Genomic DNA, 19,170 nt, shown 5'->3' on the forward strand with positions numbered 1-19,170 from the left:
TTGTCTGTGCCCTCCTAGGTCTTCTGTATTTCTATGTGCTGTCAATCGCAGATGCAGTGAGAGTTTTCTTCCTGAAGGATGTGGGGTCAGTAGCAGCAGCAGCTCAGCTACATTTAAAGCTACCGACGCTGAAACAGCCTGTTTAGAACTAAAACTCTAAGTTATAATATAAGGGACTAATGAAGTAAAATAGTATTTTGGGCTAAAACATTGAAAAAGAAGACACACTCTGGAAACATTTCTCATTCATTTGCTGAAAATGGTAAAATATAGGATCATTAAATCAAATAGAATTCATTATTGCACAGTACAAACCAGCAGCCGGGAACGAACACAAACATCCCTGTATATGTTCCTCCTCTTCATCAACACGTGCTACATCTGAAACAAGGAGGTAACGGAGGACGAGGTCGGACAAAAGTCAGCAAAAAGAGGGAGCATAAAGAGCATCCATGAATCATCTGGAGTCTTGGTCCAGTTCAGGATCTGGAGATAAAACAGAACAAATATGCTAATCATTTATGTTGCTATTGAGCTGCAGCATCATGAGATAAAAATACAGTTCGTAAGCTCCACATAGAACCGGATCAGACAAAGTATTAGCAAAGCACAATAGATGAAGCCTTATGTGAGTGTAATGTCAATTAACTGGTTTCTAGAAGCATTCCTGCTGAAAAAACTGTACTGATTTAAAAATGAGTTAATTAGTCAGATTCACTGTGGATTAGGATTACCTAAATTTGGTTCTGAACCCCAAGAATTTGTCAAAATTACACCATTTACCAGAGTCACAGGATATGTTTGTTAAAATGCAAAGTTATTAGCAAACTCTCTCCTATCATTCTCGCACCAGTGAAGGTGAAATGAGGGAAGCTGGTCAGGTCTCCTCCTCCATAAAGTCTCTGTAGCTTTGCCGTTTCCTCTGACAGGTGTTTTACATAATCTGGCTCCACCTCCAACTGTCGTCCATTCAGCCTTAGAGAAGGAGACAAGAAAGATTAAAACAGAAAATGGCTGTCAGTCAGCTGAAGTCTCCTCCAAACTGTATGCCAATATCAATTTTCTTCCAATTTTCAGTCAATTTTCTACTAATGATGTTAGCATATTGTAGCTTTTACTTCTTCTTTCTACAGCTATATTACATGTAAGTGGATGGACCATGAGACAGGCTGTTGTGCTAAATCACTTATGGGTCAAAATTTTAAAACTGTATCATCTAGCAATAACTGCAATACTTCTAAGTTAAACAGAAAGAATATATGAATAATTTAGGCCCAAGAAACTCAAAGTAACAAAAAATGAATCCAGAGTCCACCTGTGACTTCCAATCAGCCAAACTTCATGAACACGGTTCTAAAATGAGCTCTTCTCCTCTGTTGTTCCCAAATGGTGGAACAAACTACCAAACTCTGTGCGTTCTGCTGAGTCCCTTTCTACTTTTAAGAGACAATTGAAGACTCAGTTGTTCAGAGAACACCTAGGCACTTAATCAATTCAATTCAATTCAATTCAATTTTATTTATATAGCGTCAATTACAGTCAAATCGTCTCAAGACGCTTTACAGAACCCATATGCCTGACCCCCAGAGCAAGCCCAAAGGCGACAGTGGCAAGGAAAAACACCCTTTTAACAGGGAAGAAACCTCGAGCAGAACCCGGCTCTAAATAGGGGGGACCCATCTGCCTGCTGGCCGGGCGGGTTGAGAAGGACAGAAGAGGGCAAGGGGGAGGGATGGGAGAAGAGGGAGGGGTGAGAAAGCAAGGAAAACACAACACACATTTGGATACATGCATGACAGGATATGTGACACAGACAAAGTATAAGCTAACATTGAAAACTGACTCATAGTTTACTCTTATGATGTACGGCTCTGACATTAAACATACTCCTTATATAGCTAGCAGTAAAATTCAAACAGTATGTAAGTTAGCATAACAGTATATTGAAGGCGATGCAGAGTTGACTCGTGGAAAAAGGGAATCGGAAGCAGAGGGCTGGTGGAAGGTCAGTAGCAGCATCCCACAGTGGACATGGTGGAGACTGGACCAGCTGGTGGAACATCGACCGCAGATCTGAAGCATCCAGCTCTGGGACCAGGGACACTCGGAGAAATAGCACAGGGGGAAACAGAGTGAATGTACTGCAATAACGGTATACATATTAAATGTAAAGGTAGATAGAGAAGGGCTCAGTGCGTCAAGAAAAGTCCCCCAGCAGCCTAGGCCTATAGCAGCATGACTAGGGGCAGAACGAAGGGACGTCCAAGAAGGAGTCAGCTGTACAATGAAGACACAAGCCGAACCTCTGTGGGTCACCCAGTCAGCCCCAACTATAAGATTTGTCAAAAAGGAACGCTTTAAGCCTGGTCTTAAAAATAGAGAGGGTGTCTGCCTCCCGAACCCAAACTGGGAGCAGGTTCCACAGGAGAGGCGCCTGATAACTGAAGGCTCTGCCTCCCATTCTACTTTTAGAAATTCTAGGAACAACAAGTAAGCCTGCAGTTTGAGAGCGAAGAGTTCTACTAGGATAATAAGGTACTATCAGATCTTTAAGATATGATGGAGATTGGTTATTAAGAGCTTTATATGTCAGAAGAAGGATTTTAAATTCTATTCTGGATTTAACAGGAAGCCAGTGAAGAGAAGCAAGTATAGGGGAAATATGATCTCTTTTGCTAACTCCTGTCAGTACTCTCGCAGCAGCGTTTTGGATCAACTGTAGATGTTTGAGAGAGCTATTTGGACAACCCGATAATAAGGAATTGCAATAGTCAAGCCTGGAAGTAACAAAAGCATGAACTAATTTTTCTGCATCACTCTGAGACAGAATGTTCCTGATTTTTACAATATTACGCAGGTGAAAAAAGGAAGTCCTACAGACTTGCTTTATGTGTGAGTTAAAGGACATGTCCTGGTCAAAAATAACTCCAAGATTCCTCACAGTAGTACTGGAGGCCAATGTGATGCCATCCAGAGTAACTATTTGCTTTGAAAGCGAGTTTCTAAGATGTTTGGGGCCAAATACAATGACTTCAGTTTTGTCTGAATTTAGCAGTAGGAAGTTAAAAGTCATCCAGGTTTTAATGTCCTTAAGACAATCTTGCAGTCTAGCTAACTGATCAGTTTCATCTGGCTTCATAGATAAATACAATTGTGTGTCATCTGCATAACAATGGAAGTTAATACAATGCTTCCTAATAATATTGCCTAAAGGAAGCATGTATAATGTGAAAAGTATCGGTCCTAAGACAGAACCCTGAGGAACTCCGTGATTAACTTTAGTCTGCTCAGAAGAGTTATTGTTGACATGCACAAACTGGAACCTATCTGATAAGTAGGATTTAAACCAATCCAGTGCTGTCCCTTTAATGCCAATTGAATATTCTAGACGCTGTAATAAAATTTTGTGGTCGATTGTGTCAAACGCTGCACTAAGATCTAACAAAACAAGTATAGAGACTAGTCCATTATCTGATGCTATGAGAAGGTCATTAGTAACTTTCACTAGAGCTGTTTCTGTGCTATGATGCACTCTGAAGCCTGACTGAAACATTTCAAACAAATTATTCCTTTGTAGGTGTTCACACAATTGATTTGCAACTGTTCTTTCCAGAATTTTAGAGAGAAATGGTAGGTTGGATATCGGTCTATAGTTAGCTAACACATCTGGATCTAAAGTGGGCTTTTTAAGCAAAGGTTTGATGACAGCAACCTTAAAAGCCTGTGGTACATAGCCTGTTACTAGAGAGAGATTAATCAGATCTAACATTGAAGAATTAATTAAAGGTAAAATCTCCTTGAAGAGTCTAGTTGGGATAGGATCTAAAAGACATGTTGATGGTTTGGATGTAGAAACTGTTGAAATTAGTTCAGAGAGACATATAGGAGTGAAGAATTCTAAAGATTCATCAGGTCTAACAGCCAATTCAAAAGCATCTGTGACATTTGTAGGAAGGGCCAGATTAATTTTATCTCTAATCATAACTATTTTCTGTGTAAAGAAGCTCATGAAGTCGTTACTGGTTAAAGCTAAAGGAATACAAGGTTCAACAGAGCTCTGACTCTTTGTCAGCCTGGCTACAGTGCTAAAGAGAAACCTAGGGTTGTTCTTGTTCTCATCTATTAAAGATGAATAATAAGTTGTCCTGGCATTATGAAGAGCTTTTTTATAGATTACTAGACTATTTTTCCAAGCCACATACACTACCTCTGAATTAGTGGAATACCACTTTCTTTCCAGCTTTCGGGATGCCTGCTTTAAAGTCCGCAGCTGGGAATTATACCAAGGAGCAAGTCTTCTCTGAGATATAACTTTCTTTTTTACAGGTGCAACACTATCAAGAGTTGTACGCAGTGAGGCTGAAGCATTATTAACATAATAATCCACTTCTGTGGGGGTAAAATAATAATATTTGCCTTCTGATTTATTAGTAAATGTTGCTGAAGTAAACAGTGAGGGTATTATTTCCTTAAATTTAGATACTGAATTGTCAGACAAACACCTACTGTAATGATATTTGTTCTCAGCTGCTAAACAATCCTTTACTTTAAATTGAAATGTTATCATAAAATGGTCAGAAAGAAGAGGGTTCTGGGGAAATACTGTTAACTCTTCAATTTCTAAGCCATAAGTCAGGACAAGGTCAAGAGTGTGATTAAAACTATGAGTTGGTTTATTTACATGTTGAGAAAACCCAATTGAGTCTAATAATGAATTAAAAGCTGTTGTAAGGCTGTCGCTGTCTACGTCAACATGAATGTTAAAGTCACCCACAATAATAACTTTGTCTGAACTGAGCACTAATTCAGATAAAAAGTCTGAGAATTGAGATAAAAACTCAGAATAAGGAGCAGGAGGACGATATATAACAACAAATAAAACTGGTTTCTGAGCTTTCAAATTTGGATGAGAGAGACTAAGAGTGAGATTTTCAAATGAGCTGTAATCAGGTTTAGGCCTCTGGTTCAATTTTAAACTAGAATGGTAGATTCTAATCCGACTCCACCTTAGGGGTAGAATAAGTCAGGTGGTCCAAAACCCAGCACTTATTTAGCGCTGACAAAGTTGAGAAAAATTATATAAATAAATAAATAAATAGGGGTGGCACTTCTTCTGCAACTTGATGGCAACACCTTTGACCAATCGCACTTGAAGCACTTTTGCACTTACTACAGGTTTTTCCTTATGTCTGAATTCTTGCTTGTGTTGTACATCGCTTTGGACAAAAGCGTCTGCTAAATGAAATTGTAGAATTGTAGAATTGTAGAACTTTCTCAATTTTGGATCTATGGACTGTGTCTCTCTATGTCGGCATCATGGCTCCACATGTGAAAAAATAATCTAAGGAAATTAAAAATCTCATTGTGATTCTTTAGAAAGATGGAAAAGGATCTATGAAGATCAGTGAACAACTAAAAATCAGTGAACCACAGTGTCAGCATTAATCAGGAGGTATAAAAAGAGTTATAGTGCCACTAATCAGAGCTGCAGGTATACAAGGAGCCATAGTACTACTAATCAGAGCTCCCAAAATGACTCCATGGACAGTGAACTACTTTGACAATCTAGCTGTGAAAAACAGACGACAGCTGCTTCAGAAGTGGCATCAAGGCTATCAATGGAAATCAGAGTTAGTGTGAAGCTCAGACAGTGTGAAGGACATTCAGAACATTGACCTCTATGGATAGAGGACAAGAACAAAGCCTGGTTGTTGCTCATACTCAACATCCTGATGAAAGTTTGCTAAAGAACATGAAAAGAAGCTCGATGAATGTTAGAGAACATACTTTGGTCAGATGAAAGTAAATTAGTTGGGCTCAGATGGAGTCCAGCATGTTTGGTGTGAACCTGACCAGGGCTACCACAGTGAATGCATAGTCCTGAATGCATAGTAAAGCATAGAGGTGGGAGAGTGATGATATGAGAATACTTTTTCAGTCTCTACCTGTAAAGATTTTTGTATTCTCTGATCTTCTCCAAGAAGAGTCTCTGTACTGGATCCAAATCTGAAAAACAGGAAGGAAATTATGAAGTTAGAAAAGAAAACAGTTGTAGTTTTTTTTTTTAAAGAAAAAAGCCAACAAAAACTGCTAGAACTGGCAGTGGCACAACTGTCTGATATGAATTTAATTTTCTGATTTTTAAATCAACACGTGGCTATGGTGGTTACCTGTGTGCATTGACACATCTTCTTCATTCCCTGTAGCTTCCTCCTCCTGTTCCAGTAGCACCTCCTTCAGAACAGGAGGAGTTGGATTATCATCTGTTTCTGCAGCCACTATATCCACGGCAGCTGCTGTAAAAACCCAGAAACAGGAAAGTTGAAAGTCTGCAACAGCTGACTCCATTTCTGAAGTTTATATTCCACCATCTGAACCCCAAATCTGTCAACAGATTAGAAAAGCATATATAATTTTAATTTTCTTATAAAAAACCCAACTATTTCCCAATTTATCATAGCCAAAACTGTAAAAACTGAAATTTCCCAATTGCCTTGGACCACTCATCTTTGATTTTAACATGAAAGCATATAAACATATTCTAGCAGACCCCAAAACTAAAACTAGAAACCTGTTAATGTGCACGATATGGGCTCTTTAAACACAAGTGTACACACAGAAAAATACGTTTTTTTCTTCTTTTTTTGTCTTTAGGGGCACACAGTTGTTGAATCAATATGAATGGCACACTGTTGCCATGGTAAGAGTTAAACAACAAATGTTATTCTAAGATTTCAGACAATTTTTGTGGAAAACCATAATGAGCATTTTAGGATGACAGACGGGATGCTCTCCAAAGTGTAAATAAAAAAAACCTTTGCAACAGCTCTAAAACTCACAAATGAACAAATTTCAAGTTCTTTCTTTAATCCCCACACAATCATAAATGTAAAAAGAGAATTTGACATCTTATATGGAGGTAAATGGTGGAAAATTTGGTGAACAAATTCCTTTTTGTGCACAGATAAGCCGCTGACAAACAGGTTGATATAGGTATAGTTTCAAACTTTGGAATTGATGCTAAGCTAAGCTAACCGCCTCTGGCGATGGGCTAGATTGTGAATAAGTGTACTTCATAAATGTTGGACTGACATTAAAGTATAAGTTGTATCCGCTATCATCTCCTTCTTGCTTCTCCTAATATCTCTTCATCACTTACTGAAGTCAAACTTACCATCCAAAATGTTCACTGTGACAACCTCCTGACTTGTTCGTTGACCAGTTTCACCCGTTATGTGCTGAGGAATAGCAAACAGCAGCTCTTCCATCAGTGCATTTGTCTGCAGATCTTCAGTTTCAGCTTCAGGCAAAGACAGAGGTTCAAGGTTTAGGGTCTCAGTTGCTTCTTTAGATGCTATTCCCTCATTTACTTCCATTTTCTGCTCTGCGGCAAGAATTTCAGCTTCTCTCTCCAGATAACCCATGGTTTCACTCAGAGATTCGCTTCCCAGTGTTCCTAACGAGGCCTCAACTTCTGCCAAAGTCACAGATTCAAGAGACATAGCTTCCAAAACATTCAATGACTCTTTATCTGATTCATGACCCATAATTTCATCCCATGGTCCCACTTCCTGGAGGGGAGCTTCACTTGACTGCTTTGGTCCCTGCTCAGAGCCAAACATTGCCTCCATCAACACGGCTGTCTCGGCTTCTATTGCATCTGTGGCTTCAGAGATAGAATCCATTGTTGACAATTCAGTATGTGTTTCTAAAATAGCAACATCTTCTGCTTTCACCTTTATTTTCAACTTCTCCTCTCCTGCAAGAATTTCCGATTCTTTCTCCAAATAACCCATGGTTTCACTCAGAGATTCGCTTCCTAGTGTTCCCACTGAAGCCTCAACTTCAGCCAAAGTCACAGACTCAAGAGACATGGCTTCCATAACGTTCAATGACTCTTTATCTGATTCATGACCCATTGTTTCATCCTGTGGTTTCAGTCCCTGAAGGGGAGTGTCAGTTGGCTGCTTTGGTCCCTGTTCAGAACCAAACATTGCCTCCATCAACATGGCTGTCTTGGCTTCTATTGCATCTGTGGCTTCAGAGATAGAATCCACTGTTGAAAATTCAGCCTCTGTTTCAAAAATGGCAACATGTTCTGCTGTCATCTTCACTTCCATCTTCTTCTCTCCAGCATGAATTTCAGCTTCTTTCTCCAGATAACCTGTGGTTTCAGTCAGAGTCTCACTCTCCAGAGTTCCCAACGAGGCCTCAACTTCAGCCAAAGTCATAGATTCAAGAGACATGGCTTCCAAAACATTGGTCGACTCTGTCTCCACCTCCTGAACTATAGTTTCATCCTGTGGCCCCTGTTGTAGGGGAGCTTCAGTCGACCGGTTTAGTCCCTGCTCAGAACCAAAGATGGCCTCCATCAATACAGCTGTTTCTGCTTCTATTGCATCAGTGGCTTCAGAAATAGAATCCACTGTTGACAATTCAGCCTCTGTTTCAAAAATGGCAACATCTTCTGCTGCCGTCTTCACTTCTATCTTCTCCACTTTTGCTAAATCATCGGCTTCTTTCTCAAGCGTGTCACATATTTCCTGCAGAACTTCACTTTCAAGACGTCCGACTTCGGCTTCCACTTCTGATAAAGCCACCGACTCCAACGTAAAGACTTCAGTTTTGTTTGTTTCCTGCGAGACTGCAGCATCTACTGGTGATTCTATTGCCGTTTCTTTTGAAAGCTGTCCTTTGGCATCAACTAGTCCTGAATCTGCAGGTTTGGCTTCTTGAGCTACTGTATCTACTGTAGCTTCTATTGCAGGATCTACTGAACTTTCTACAACAGGAGATCTAGTTTGTGGTTTTTCCACCAAAGGAAGGTTGGACTCTACTGCTGATTCTACTACAGTTTCTCTTAAGGGTTCTTCCAAAGACACTCTTGCGTTTGCACCTACTGTTGGTTCTACTGGACCTTCAACAACAGAAGTTCTAGTTTCTAGTACGTCTACAGTTGCTGGTGATTCTATTGTAGCTTCTATTAAAGGTTCTACTCTGGTTGCATGTATAATGTCAATAATTCCTGAGTCTTTGGAAATGGTTTGCAGTTCCTGAGCTGCATTATGTACTGGGACATCTATTGAAGGCTTGAATGGACCCTCATCAACAGAAGTTCTAGTTTCTAGTTGTTCTACATTAGATAGGGTGGACTCTACTGGTAGAACTGTAGCTGTTTCTACTGTTTTGTCTAATGTTTGAATTTCTGCTGCAGGTTCTTCTGATCCTAATGACACAGTAGAAGAAGCTGAGGTTGCATAAACAGTTACACGAGGAAGACCCTCAGCAACAGAAGCCTGAACCACATTAAGATTAGGCTGTGGACGTGATTCAGAGGAAAACAAAGTCTTTGGGTTCACTGCAGATTTTGGCTGAGGGAACAGCTCTGCAATGTTGAATGTAGTCTTGTTGGGAACAGCTTGTTTGAAACTAGAAGGAGATGGGAAGACAGATGGTCCTGGCTTTGACGATGGAGAAACATTTGAGGTAGAATCCCTCATGAAGGTTGTAGAAGGCTTGGTCGATGTGGAAGAAACTTTGGCATGTCGAGCTGGACGAAAAAGACAAAGTATAATTAAATAAAACCAATGATTACAGACATGGTAGAAATATCCAGAACAGATCAGCCTTTGAGGGACTCAGTTAATTAATCCTCTGAACCCCAAAACCTGTCATTGTGTTCCAACAGCATGTTGTCTTTACAAATGAATATCACAGCAAGAAACTATAAAAACAGGCAGCATCATTGGATTTTAAACTTGCTCACGGTCATTAAAAGGAGATATTTCATCCAAATCACTTTATTCTACATTTAAATCGTCGTGAAAATGAATCTTTTGCTCCTCTACATCTTTCTTTGACTTCTTGTTTTCCATTGAGGTCAAAGAGAAGTATTTGGATGGAGCTTTTTTGACTTTTCAACCTATGAAGATCCAAACAACCAGGCTGCAAGTTTTGGTCACCTGCACAGTTGTTTCACAAGAATAAACATGGAAATCTGAAGAAGCTGCTCAGAATAGAGCAATCCTGAATGCACTGACCGGTAACAGCAGTAGAGGGCACTGTGCCTGGCCTCCTCTGGGAGAAGAGCTTCTCCAGGAGTTTGGCGATGTCGATCGGAGGCTGAGGTTTGGCTTTTTCTGCCGGTAAAAAGACAACAAAATGAAGACACAGAAATAAATAAAAGCTGTCGTTTTACATTTGCAAATATTTAAGTTGGCAAAAATGGAAACTTCAGGCTGATTTTACTTAAAATTAAGTAGCTGCAAAGTTCATTTGAAAAAAATCTAACAATTTAAGTAAATCCAGTTCATATCAAATTAATTTATATGAACTGAAATAAATTCTGTGTTACAAATTGCAGTTATTCATTCATTAATTTAAGATTTAAGGTAAAAACTCAATAAGATTCCAGCATCTGCAGCACGATTCATGTCTGGATGATTTTTGTTGCAGGTCAGATTCTCTTTCTGTAAACAGTTAAGTCAAAATAAAAATACGAGGAAAACATCATGACTTTGTTGTGTCTGACTCACTGATGTGAGTCCTGCGAGGCTGTTTTCTGTCTGAAGGTTTGGAGCTGAACAAAGCGCTCTGGGGCCTCCAGATGACTCGAAACAACTTTCTGTGGAGACACTGAACAGACACAATCAAGATTAGACAGGGTTTAAAGTGAAAAATAATCCTGAGCATGAACTTTTTGCTTTTGAGTGGTGGGTCGGGGTACAATCTAGCTAATAACTCATAAGAAAGTAGGATATCTGTCTTTACAAACTCAGACTACAGATTATAGTAATATTAAAAGAGGTCAGTAGGTCGTGGTGGGTGCCCCATCTCACTACAACATGGTGCAAATGTATTGTTTAGCAACCATTCAGTAAAAGACATGGAAAAAGGACATTGATTCACCTTTTAACAATATGTGCACCATTGGAACTATTTATTCTGAAATACAACTATGTAAACAGCTACAGTGCAAAAAATAAATAAATAATATAGTTTATAACAGCAGACTATAGTTCAAATAACAAAAAAACATTAAAGTGCTCTAAGAAAACTTAAATAACCAGAAATAAATAAGAAAATAGAAAATAAACAAAGAGTTGACTACAGACAACTACAGTTGAATTAAAAAAAAACTGCTACGGCACTACAAGACCTGGTAAGGTGAATCTTTATTTTTTCCTGTCTATTTCTTCTTACTTTCTGACATCTTTTCCTTCTTCCATAAGTGTTGAGGCATTGGCAATGTTCACTTTGTGTTTGCCAGATTTTGAGTAGAGTTTTGTCTAGAGTTTTGTCCATGCTCTGGCAAGTGGCTTTATCAATATTCTGTGAAAACACACATTTTTGAGGTTTTCAGAAATACTTTTCTTGAATGCTGGTGCTATATTGTGTAATTATGGAACCAGCATGCTGAGTTTTGACGAAGCATTTTTATCTTCAGCCAACTTTTTACACAGGTTAACGAGGGGCTGAGAACTGGTAAACGACGTGTTCTGCAATGAGAGTGCATAAGCATATTTTTAAATCCCAAACTCGGCCAGTCATTGATGCCGGGAGGCCTAGCTCAGTGGTGGCTGTTGCTCCCAGCAAAGGAGTTGTGAGTTTCAGATCGTGGACGGTCTGACTCGTGACGTGGTTCAGAAGTACCCGCCTCCTTCATTTTTTTTGCACCAGCAACCAAAGGGCTTGTTGTCTCTGTATAACTCTTCCAATCACGCGAAGTGCCATTTCTATTTTTTAAGGAATGCGGCGGAATTATGTGATAATCGGCGTACGTTTTCGTAGGGAGGTTAAGTGACTTTTGACTTCATGTCATGATGCAAAGGTCTCCTTCGGTATGGAAGTACCTTAGGGTCATACAAATACATTTATCCTAAGACACAAGTGAGATCATGCTTTGGCGGTCGTTTTTAAAATGGCCACCGACCATCCTTGAGAAGCCCATATCTTTGCTTCTGTTATAGCTATAATGGCAAACTGGGTGTCAAAGTGTACATCTTTGGGGTCAAGGAATCCAATAAAATAGGTTCCAAGATGAAAAAAGAATGATATTCTCCTCACCATGACAACTGAAGGTTAAATATACAATTTATTTAAAAAAAAGACATACAAAAGACACAGTTGATTCACAACTCAGTAATTTAATAAATAACCTAAAGTGCTGAATATGTGTATTATGGATGCAAAGAAACTGAGTAGTGAGACAACAAGTTCATAAGTACAATCCTGAAAAAAAATTATTAGACCACCTTTGTTTTCTTCAATTTCTTGTTCATTTTAATGCCTGGTACTACTAAAGGTTTATTTCCTGAAGAATACAATGAACACGACAAAAAAATGCAGCTGATTCCATAATACTTTATGTCCTATTTGACATGCTGAAGCTTAATTGTATTCCCAGGGTATATAAGAGACCATTTCATGTCATAAGCAGCACAGCAGATGCAAACGCCTAGAGTGGTTTCCTGCTGACATTCAAACCGTAGCACAACTCACAAGTTGTCAGATCTCACATAATGCCTAAAACAAAAGAATTATGTGAAGCCACAAAGGCAGTCATCTTGGCACTGCTGGAAATTGGCATGAGTGAGAGACAGGTAGCCAAAAAACTGAAGATCTCCAAAACAGCCATTCATTACACTGAGAAAAAGCAAGCCCAAAATGGTTCTACCAAACTGCTAACTGGACGCTGCAGGAAACTTCTTTCTACCCACCCGATGACCGTCACTCATCCGTTCCTGTGTCAGGAATCGTCCTCAGACCTCCAGGGACCTTACAAATGAGTGGGCACTTTGTGGACTGGTGCCAGTGGAACTGCCTCTAGATCAACTCAGGAAAGACCAAAAACCTGGTGGTGGACTTCCACAGCGCAGTCACACACCCACCATTGATGAACATCCAGGGCATGAACATGGAGAGATTGGACTATTACAAGTAACTGGGTGTTCACCTTGAACAATAAACCAGACTGGTCAGACCACACTACAGCACTATACAAGAAGGGTGAAAGCAGACTCTGTCTACTGAGGAGACTACTGTTTTTTGGGGTGTAGGGGACACTCCTGAAGACTTTTTTATGACTCTGTGGTGGCATCAGCCATCTTCTATAAGAAGGGTCAGTGTCATTTATACCTGCTGAGGAGACTCGCATCATTTGGTGTGAGCAGGCCACTGCTGAAGACCTTTTATGACACTGTGGTGGCATCCATGGTCTTCTACGTAATGGTGTGCTAGGGAGTGGGGTGCTCTGAGCGTGATAAAAATAGACTCAACAGACTGATAAAAAGAGCCAGTTCAGTCTGTGGCTGCCCCCTGGACTCCACGGAGGTGGTGGGAGAGAGGAGGGCTCTGGCTAAACTATCGTCCATCATGGAAAACTCCTCCCATCCTCTGCATCAGACTGTGAACTCTTTAAGAAGCTCCTTCAGCAACAGACTGGTACACCGTAGGTGTAAGAAGGAACGCTTCCGCAGGTCGTTTATTCCAGCATCTGTCAGACTATATAATGCCACATTATAAACTACACTGCATGCTGTTTACTGCTGCACTTTTTTTAATCCCCCCAATTTACACACACATCTACCTACTTATGTGCAATAACTGATACCTCATCCTCCTGTGTATAGTCCTCTGCATGGTATTAAAATATCATCTGTGTATATAATGTTATCTGCAATTTTTGCACTGTCTTTCTTTTTCTTATTTATTTTTGTACTGCCTTTATATTTTTATAAAGCTCTGGAGCTGCTGTAACGGTGAACTTTCCCCACTGTGCGATCAATAAAGATTATACTTATCCTTATCCTTCTACAGAGTGCTCTGCTGGGGCAGCAGCATCAAAGCTACTGAAAAAAAAGAACTTGATCGGCTGATCAAGATGGCCTGCTCTGTCCAGGGGAACCCTCTGGATCCAATGTAGGTGGTGGGAGAAAGGATGCTGTCCAGCTGTCCAAACACACACTCACTTAATGACAGTTAGTAAACTGTCATGTGCAATAAGCTAAAGTGCAATTCATTTGTGCATATATCTATAATGAAGCTAACTACCTAGCTAGCAAAATGTAGGCTATGTGCTTGATTCAATAATAATGAAGCTAACTAGTTAGTAGCTAACTAGTTAAAATGCAGCTAACTATTTTTTAGCTATCTAGTTATTAATTATCTAACCTTAAAAACATTTTTTCTATTCAATGACAAAGTCATATGAACCTCAAAGTGTTAACTTGTCACCTTTGACCTTCAACAGCTGTTATAGCCAATGGTGCATCTAGGCATATGCTATTCCTGACTAGTCAAAATCAAATGCTATTTAGGACAAATGCAATGTACAGAAGTAGGTGCACTGCTTAAATACAAAACTTTTTGAAGGAAAAGATAAGTAAAGTCACTCTGATGACACAATTTTTTATGTGAAATGTACCCATATTGTCACATAAGGGGGAAAGCTGTTCGTATTTTAAACTTGACACCTATTTTACTGGATTCTTTGACCCCAAAAATGTACACTTTGACACCAAATTTGTCATTAGACCTATAACAGAAAGAACGATATGGACTCTAGAGTATTTTTAGGTGCATTGGCGGCCATTTTTGAACAAATGTGTTTATTTCCAATACAAAATGTGATCTCACTTGTGTCTTAGGGTAAATTTATTTGTATGACCCCAAGGTACTTCCATACCAAAGGGGACCTTTGCATCATGACTTGAAGTCAAAGGCCTATTTTTGGGGCTTAACCTCCCTACTATTTGTCCTTCTGTCTATTTGTCTGTGCACAACATTATTCAAAAAAGCAGAATAACGGATTTGGATTAAATTTTCAGGGAAGATCATAAATGTCACAAGGACCAAGTGATCAGGCAGTGATGTGGCTTATAATCTGGATCCACAGATTTCTGTATCATTGAGAGATAGCACCACGGTGTCACTGTAAGTATGACAACAAATGAACACTACATCTGCTGCCTGCTGACGATCACACAATTGCGATCCCACTACAAATCACTTGTTAGACATCGACTGAGCAGCCTTAAGGGAATACTGCGCTCTCTGACAGCCGGTATGGACTCAACAACAGGTGGATCTCAACTTCTTTCTAAGACCCGCACTTACTCTACTTCCAATTAGCGAGTGATATTAGTTTGGTTGAGAGTAAAAGCTGTGTTCCCTCATTCCACTGGTAGACAAACTCGAATGGCAATGTTGTCCTATCGTTTTTTCTTTTTTCGAGCCAAACGCTGGTGCCGCACACCGGAAATCTGGCATGTTGCTGGAATACTTTAACCCATGGACTAGAAAAAATATTCACATTATGTTGAATATCCATATCCATATCCATATATATATATATATATATATATATATATATATATATGGATATGAGTCAAAATCAGCTAAGGAGTAATAATGTGTAACGAATCATCTAGAGATTCAAATTCTTTTATTGATTAATCAAAGGACATTTTATTACACTTTGATGATTGCCATATCAATAGACACATATGAAAAGATAGTAAACTAGGCACGTTTTTGACAAATGGCCTATCAAGTTTCCAAAATTATGCTTATGTATGTTACTTTTCGACACCATGATTAGTGCACAGGTGTGCCTTAGACTGCCCACAATAAAAGGCCACTCTGAAATGTGCAGTTTTGTTTTGAACATGGGGCCGTGCATTATCCTGCTGCAACATGAGGTGATGTTCTTGGATGTATGGCACAACAATGGGCCTCAGGATCTCGTCACGGTATCTCTGTGCATTCAAAATGCCATCAATAAAATGCACCTGTGTTCTTCGTCCATAACAGTGCCTGCCCATACCATAACCCCACTGCCACCATGGGCCACTCCATCCACAACACTGACATCAGAAAACCGCTCACCCACACGACGCCACACACGCTGTCTGCCATCTGCCCTGAACAGTGTAAACCGGGATTCATCTGTGAAGAGAACACCTCTCCAACATGCCAGACGCCATTGAACGTGAGCATTTGCCCACTCAAGTCGGTTACGATGACAAACTGGAGTCAGGTGGAGACCCCGATGAGGACGACGAGCATGCAGATGAGCTTCCCTGAGACGGTTTCTGACAGTCTGTGCAGAAATTCTTTGGTTATGCAAAACGATTGTTTCAGCAGCTGTCAGAGTGGCTGGTCTCAGATGATCTTGGAGGTGAACATGCTGGATGTGGAGGTCCTGGGCTGGTGTGGTTACACGTGGTCTGTGGTTGTGAGGCTGGTTGGATGTACTGCCAAATTCTCTGAAACGCCTTTGGAGACGGCTTATGGTAGAGAAATGAACATTCAATACACCAGCAACAACTCTGGTTGACATTCCTGCTGTCAGCATGCCAATTACACGCTCCCTCAAATCTTGCCACATCTGCGGCATTGTGCTGTGTGATAAAACTGCACCTTTCAGAGTGGCCTTTTATTGTGGGCAGTCTAAGGCACACCTGTGCACTAATCATGGCGTCTAATCAGCATCTTGATATGGCACACCTGTGAGGTGGGATGGATTATCTCAGCAAAGGAGAAGTGCTCACTATCACAGATTTAGACAGATTTGTGAACAATATTTGAGAGAAATGGTTATATTGTGTATGTGGAAAAAGTTTTAGATCTTTGAGTTCATCCCATAAAAAATGGGAGCAAAAACAAAAGTGTTGCGTTTATATTTTTGTTGAGTGTGTGTGTGTATATATATATATATGATTATTAACACAGCTATTATATTATTGCTATTGTTATGAACAACATTTTACCTACATTTTGATGTTCATACTGTATACTTTCATTTCAGTGAGATTTTTCATGCAGGACGTCTATTTTTATGGTGTTTTGACTTTGTTGCTTTTACTTAACTAAAGGTATTGATTACTGATTGATTGAATAAATTAATTGGACTGTTTCAAAGCTGATTTCACTCAGTTATATTTTACAGCTGTGCTGTTGTTTTTTAATTAAAGCAACAGCCTGAAAACTTTTAAATGCAGAAAACCCGAATAATGTTCACGTTAAATAATAATAATAATATTTGTACTCACTCTGACACAGATCAATGCTCGTCCTCTGAGCAGAGCTGCAGCCATGATGATCGAAAATTAAGAAGTCTGAGCAAAGAATCAGATTTTCTGTGTTTGGTGAAGAAACTCTGAGGAATGTTGAGTAGCTCAGAGAAAGAACTAAATGTCCTGACAGAGTTTGTCCTCCAGCAGCTGCAGCAGAAACACTTTTCTTCTTCTTCTTTTTCCTCCTCCTCTTCTTCTTCACACTCTCTGCTCTCTGTCAGTCTGTTAACATGCTGCAGCTTCTTCTCTGTTTGTTTTTGTAGCATTTAAGCTACATGAAGCTTAAATCCTCTAAACGTGCTAACATGTCATGTCGCTACAACGGGATTGAGGTGCTTCCGGCAGGATTATCAAAATAAAAGCTCGAGTTTCTAAAGTCTTTTTTTTTTTGGAATTCATTCAGTGATCAAAGTTCCTTTATGGCTGCTGATTTAACCCTGAAAAACTCGAGTTTAAGTTACACAGTTTGATGGTGATTCATACATTACATTAACTCAAAGCTTTTTGGACATCTCTAGTTGTTTACAACATATACGTACATTTCTCAAGTCAAATACCTCCTGTGTAAAGAAACTGCTTGGCAATTAAACTGATTCTGATTCAGATTAGATGTTTAGAAGTCCCCACCTCTTGTTATACTCTCTGCAGCTTGAGCACATCCAGTTTCAAGGAATTTTCTCCATCATCCACACCTTTAACTTCATCATTAACAGACTTGCTGGAGTTTTTGCCTAAAGCAAAGTTCTAAACTCTCCAGATATCCTATGCTACCACCACCAGCTGTACTTGACATGCCTCAGAAATAATTACTAGCATGTTGTAACTGTCCAGTCTGTAACCAGCTGCTGTATACTGGAATAAAAGCAAAGATTCAGTCATTCAGAAACATCAGCAAGGTTTTTTATGTGTTCGACCTAAAGGAAAGGCAACCATCTTTCTATATTGTACATGTTTTTGTATTTTTAAATATTTGTATATCCTTGTATTGCTAGATTATTTCCAGATACTGTTATAATTTTTCAAAGTGTACTCAGTTAACAAAACTCATCTGTACTATTTTATTTTGACAGAATGACTCCAGGCTTCCTCCGGTTAAATTGTTGATTCTGGTTGCAGCCTGTTTATGAACACCGCCTCCCTATGATGTTAGAGCTGGAGGCTTTTTACAACCATGTGTCTCTGTAGGATTCGCATTTCACTGAAATCTGAGCCTGTTCAAAAAGTCTGCTGTCAAATCTAAAAAATCTGTTAAACTTGCTGTGAGAAATTCAAAGCTTAAAAACATACTTTTTTACAGTCTTTACAAGTCACTAGACAGACAGACAGACAGACAGATAGATAGACAGATGGATAATGCTTTATCTATGATTCAAATACTAAAAAAAATAGTTTAAAAAGTGTAATTTTATGGTAAAATATTCCAAAAGAATGGGTTACTATTTGTAAAAATTCTGATTTTTGATATGCATTTTTTACAGTTTTGTCTTGTTTATTATATTGTAATTGTTATATAACATTTACTTTTTTAACTATTTTAGAATTTTACAAAACAGAGAGTTTGTAAAATCTATTTTTTCTGTAAAGTTTAAAAAAGATTCCCAGTCCTTAATAGACCTAATTTTTCTTTCAAGTTAAAAAAAACAAACAAAAAACAAAACAAAGATATACATATTTATGATTAAATTCTGTGAAAATGTCTAATTTTATGACAAAACATTGCAAAGGAAGAGGTTACTATTTGTAAAAATTTAGATTTTTAATGAATGTTATGTACAGCTTTGGCCTGCTTTGGTTAACATGCAAATTAGTATTTTTTCTATGATTTTACTGGATGTTTAAAAAAATATTCTCTAATAAAACTGAGAAAATCTGTAAAAATAATTGTCAATTGTAAAAAAACAAACACATTACACTGTTCTGTTAAAAACTGGTAATTTTCATCAATAGTCGGAGTTCAGACAGTTAAGTTAGTATGTATCGCATAGCTGGCATTTGTGAAAAGACACACATTGTAATGCAGTGCTAATGTAGAATTCGTATAATCTCCAGTGTGTGTGATGAAGTGTTTCGTGTTTTCTCAACACATTTGTTC

General features: G+C 39.0%; 1 protein-coding gene across 1 annotated transcript; it reads right to left on the minus strand.

The window, feature by feature from the left end:
- Positions 1-333: 333 nt before the first annotated feature.
- Positions 334-17,405, minus strand: LOC110970033 (uncharacterized). The gene is made up of 8 exons (XM_022220240.2): positions 17,055-17,405; positions 10,536-10,635; positions 10,041-10,139; positions 7,175-9,550; positions 6,171-6,296; positions 5,946-6,006; positions 851-975; positions 334-486 (listed from the first exon to the last, which is right to left on the minus strand). The coding sequence occupies exons 1-8, from the start codon at positions 17,097-17,099 to the stop codon at positions 458-460; spliced, it is 2,961 nt and encodes a 986-aa protein (XP_022075932.2). The 5' UTR covers positions 17,100-17,405; the 3' UTR covers positions 334-457.
- Positions 17,406-19,170: the final 1,765 nt, after the last annotated feature.

Source organism: Acanthochromis polyacanthus, chromosome 15 (assembly GCF_021347895.1).
Source record: "Acanthochromis polyacanthus isolate Apoly-LR-REF ecotype Palm Island chromosome 15, KAUST_Apoly_ChrSc, whole genome shotgun sequence".
NCBI classification, from domain to species: domain Eukaryota; kingdom Metazoa; phylum Chordata; class Actinopteri; family Pomacentridae; genus Acanthochromis; species Acanthochromis polyacanthus.

Excerpts from the sequence above, each read along its gene's own strand:
- LOC110970033 (XM_022220240.2), bottom strand. The coding sequence starts at position 17,099 with ATGGCTGCAGCTCTGCTCAGAGGACGAGCATTGATCTGTGTCAGA. Across the intron at positions 10,140-10,535 it reads GCCTCGCAGGACTCACATCA|AAAAAGCCAAACCTCAGCCT; the intron begins GTGAGTCAGACA and ends TTTTACCGGCAG. Across the intron at positions 487-850 it reads CCCTCATTTCACCTTCACTG|ATCCTGAACTGGACCAAGAC; the intron begins GTGCGAGAATGA and ends TTTTATCTCCAG.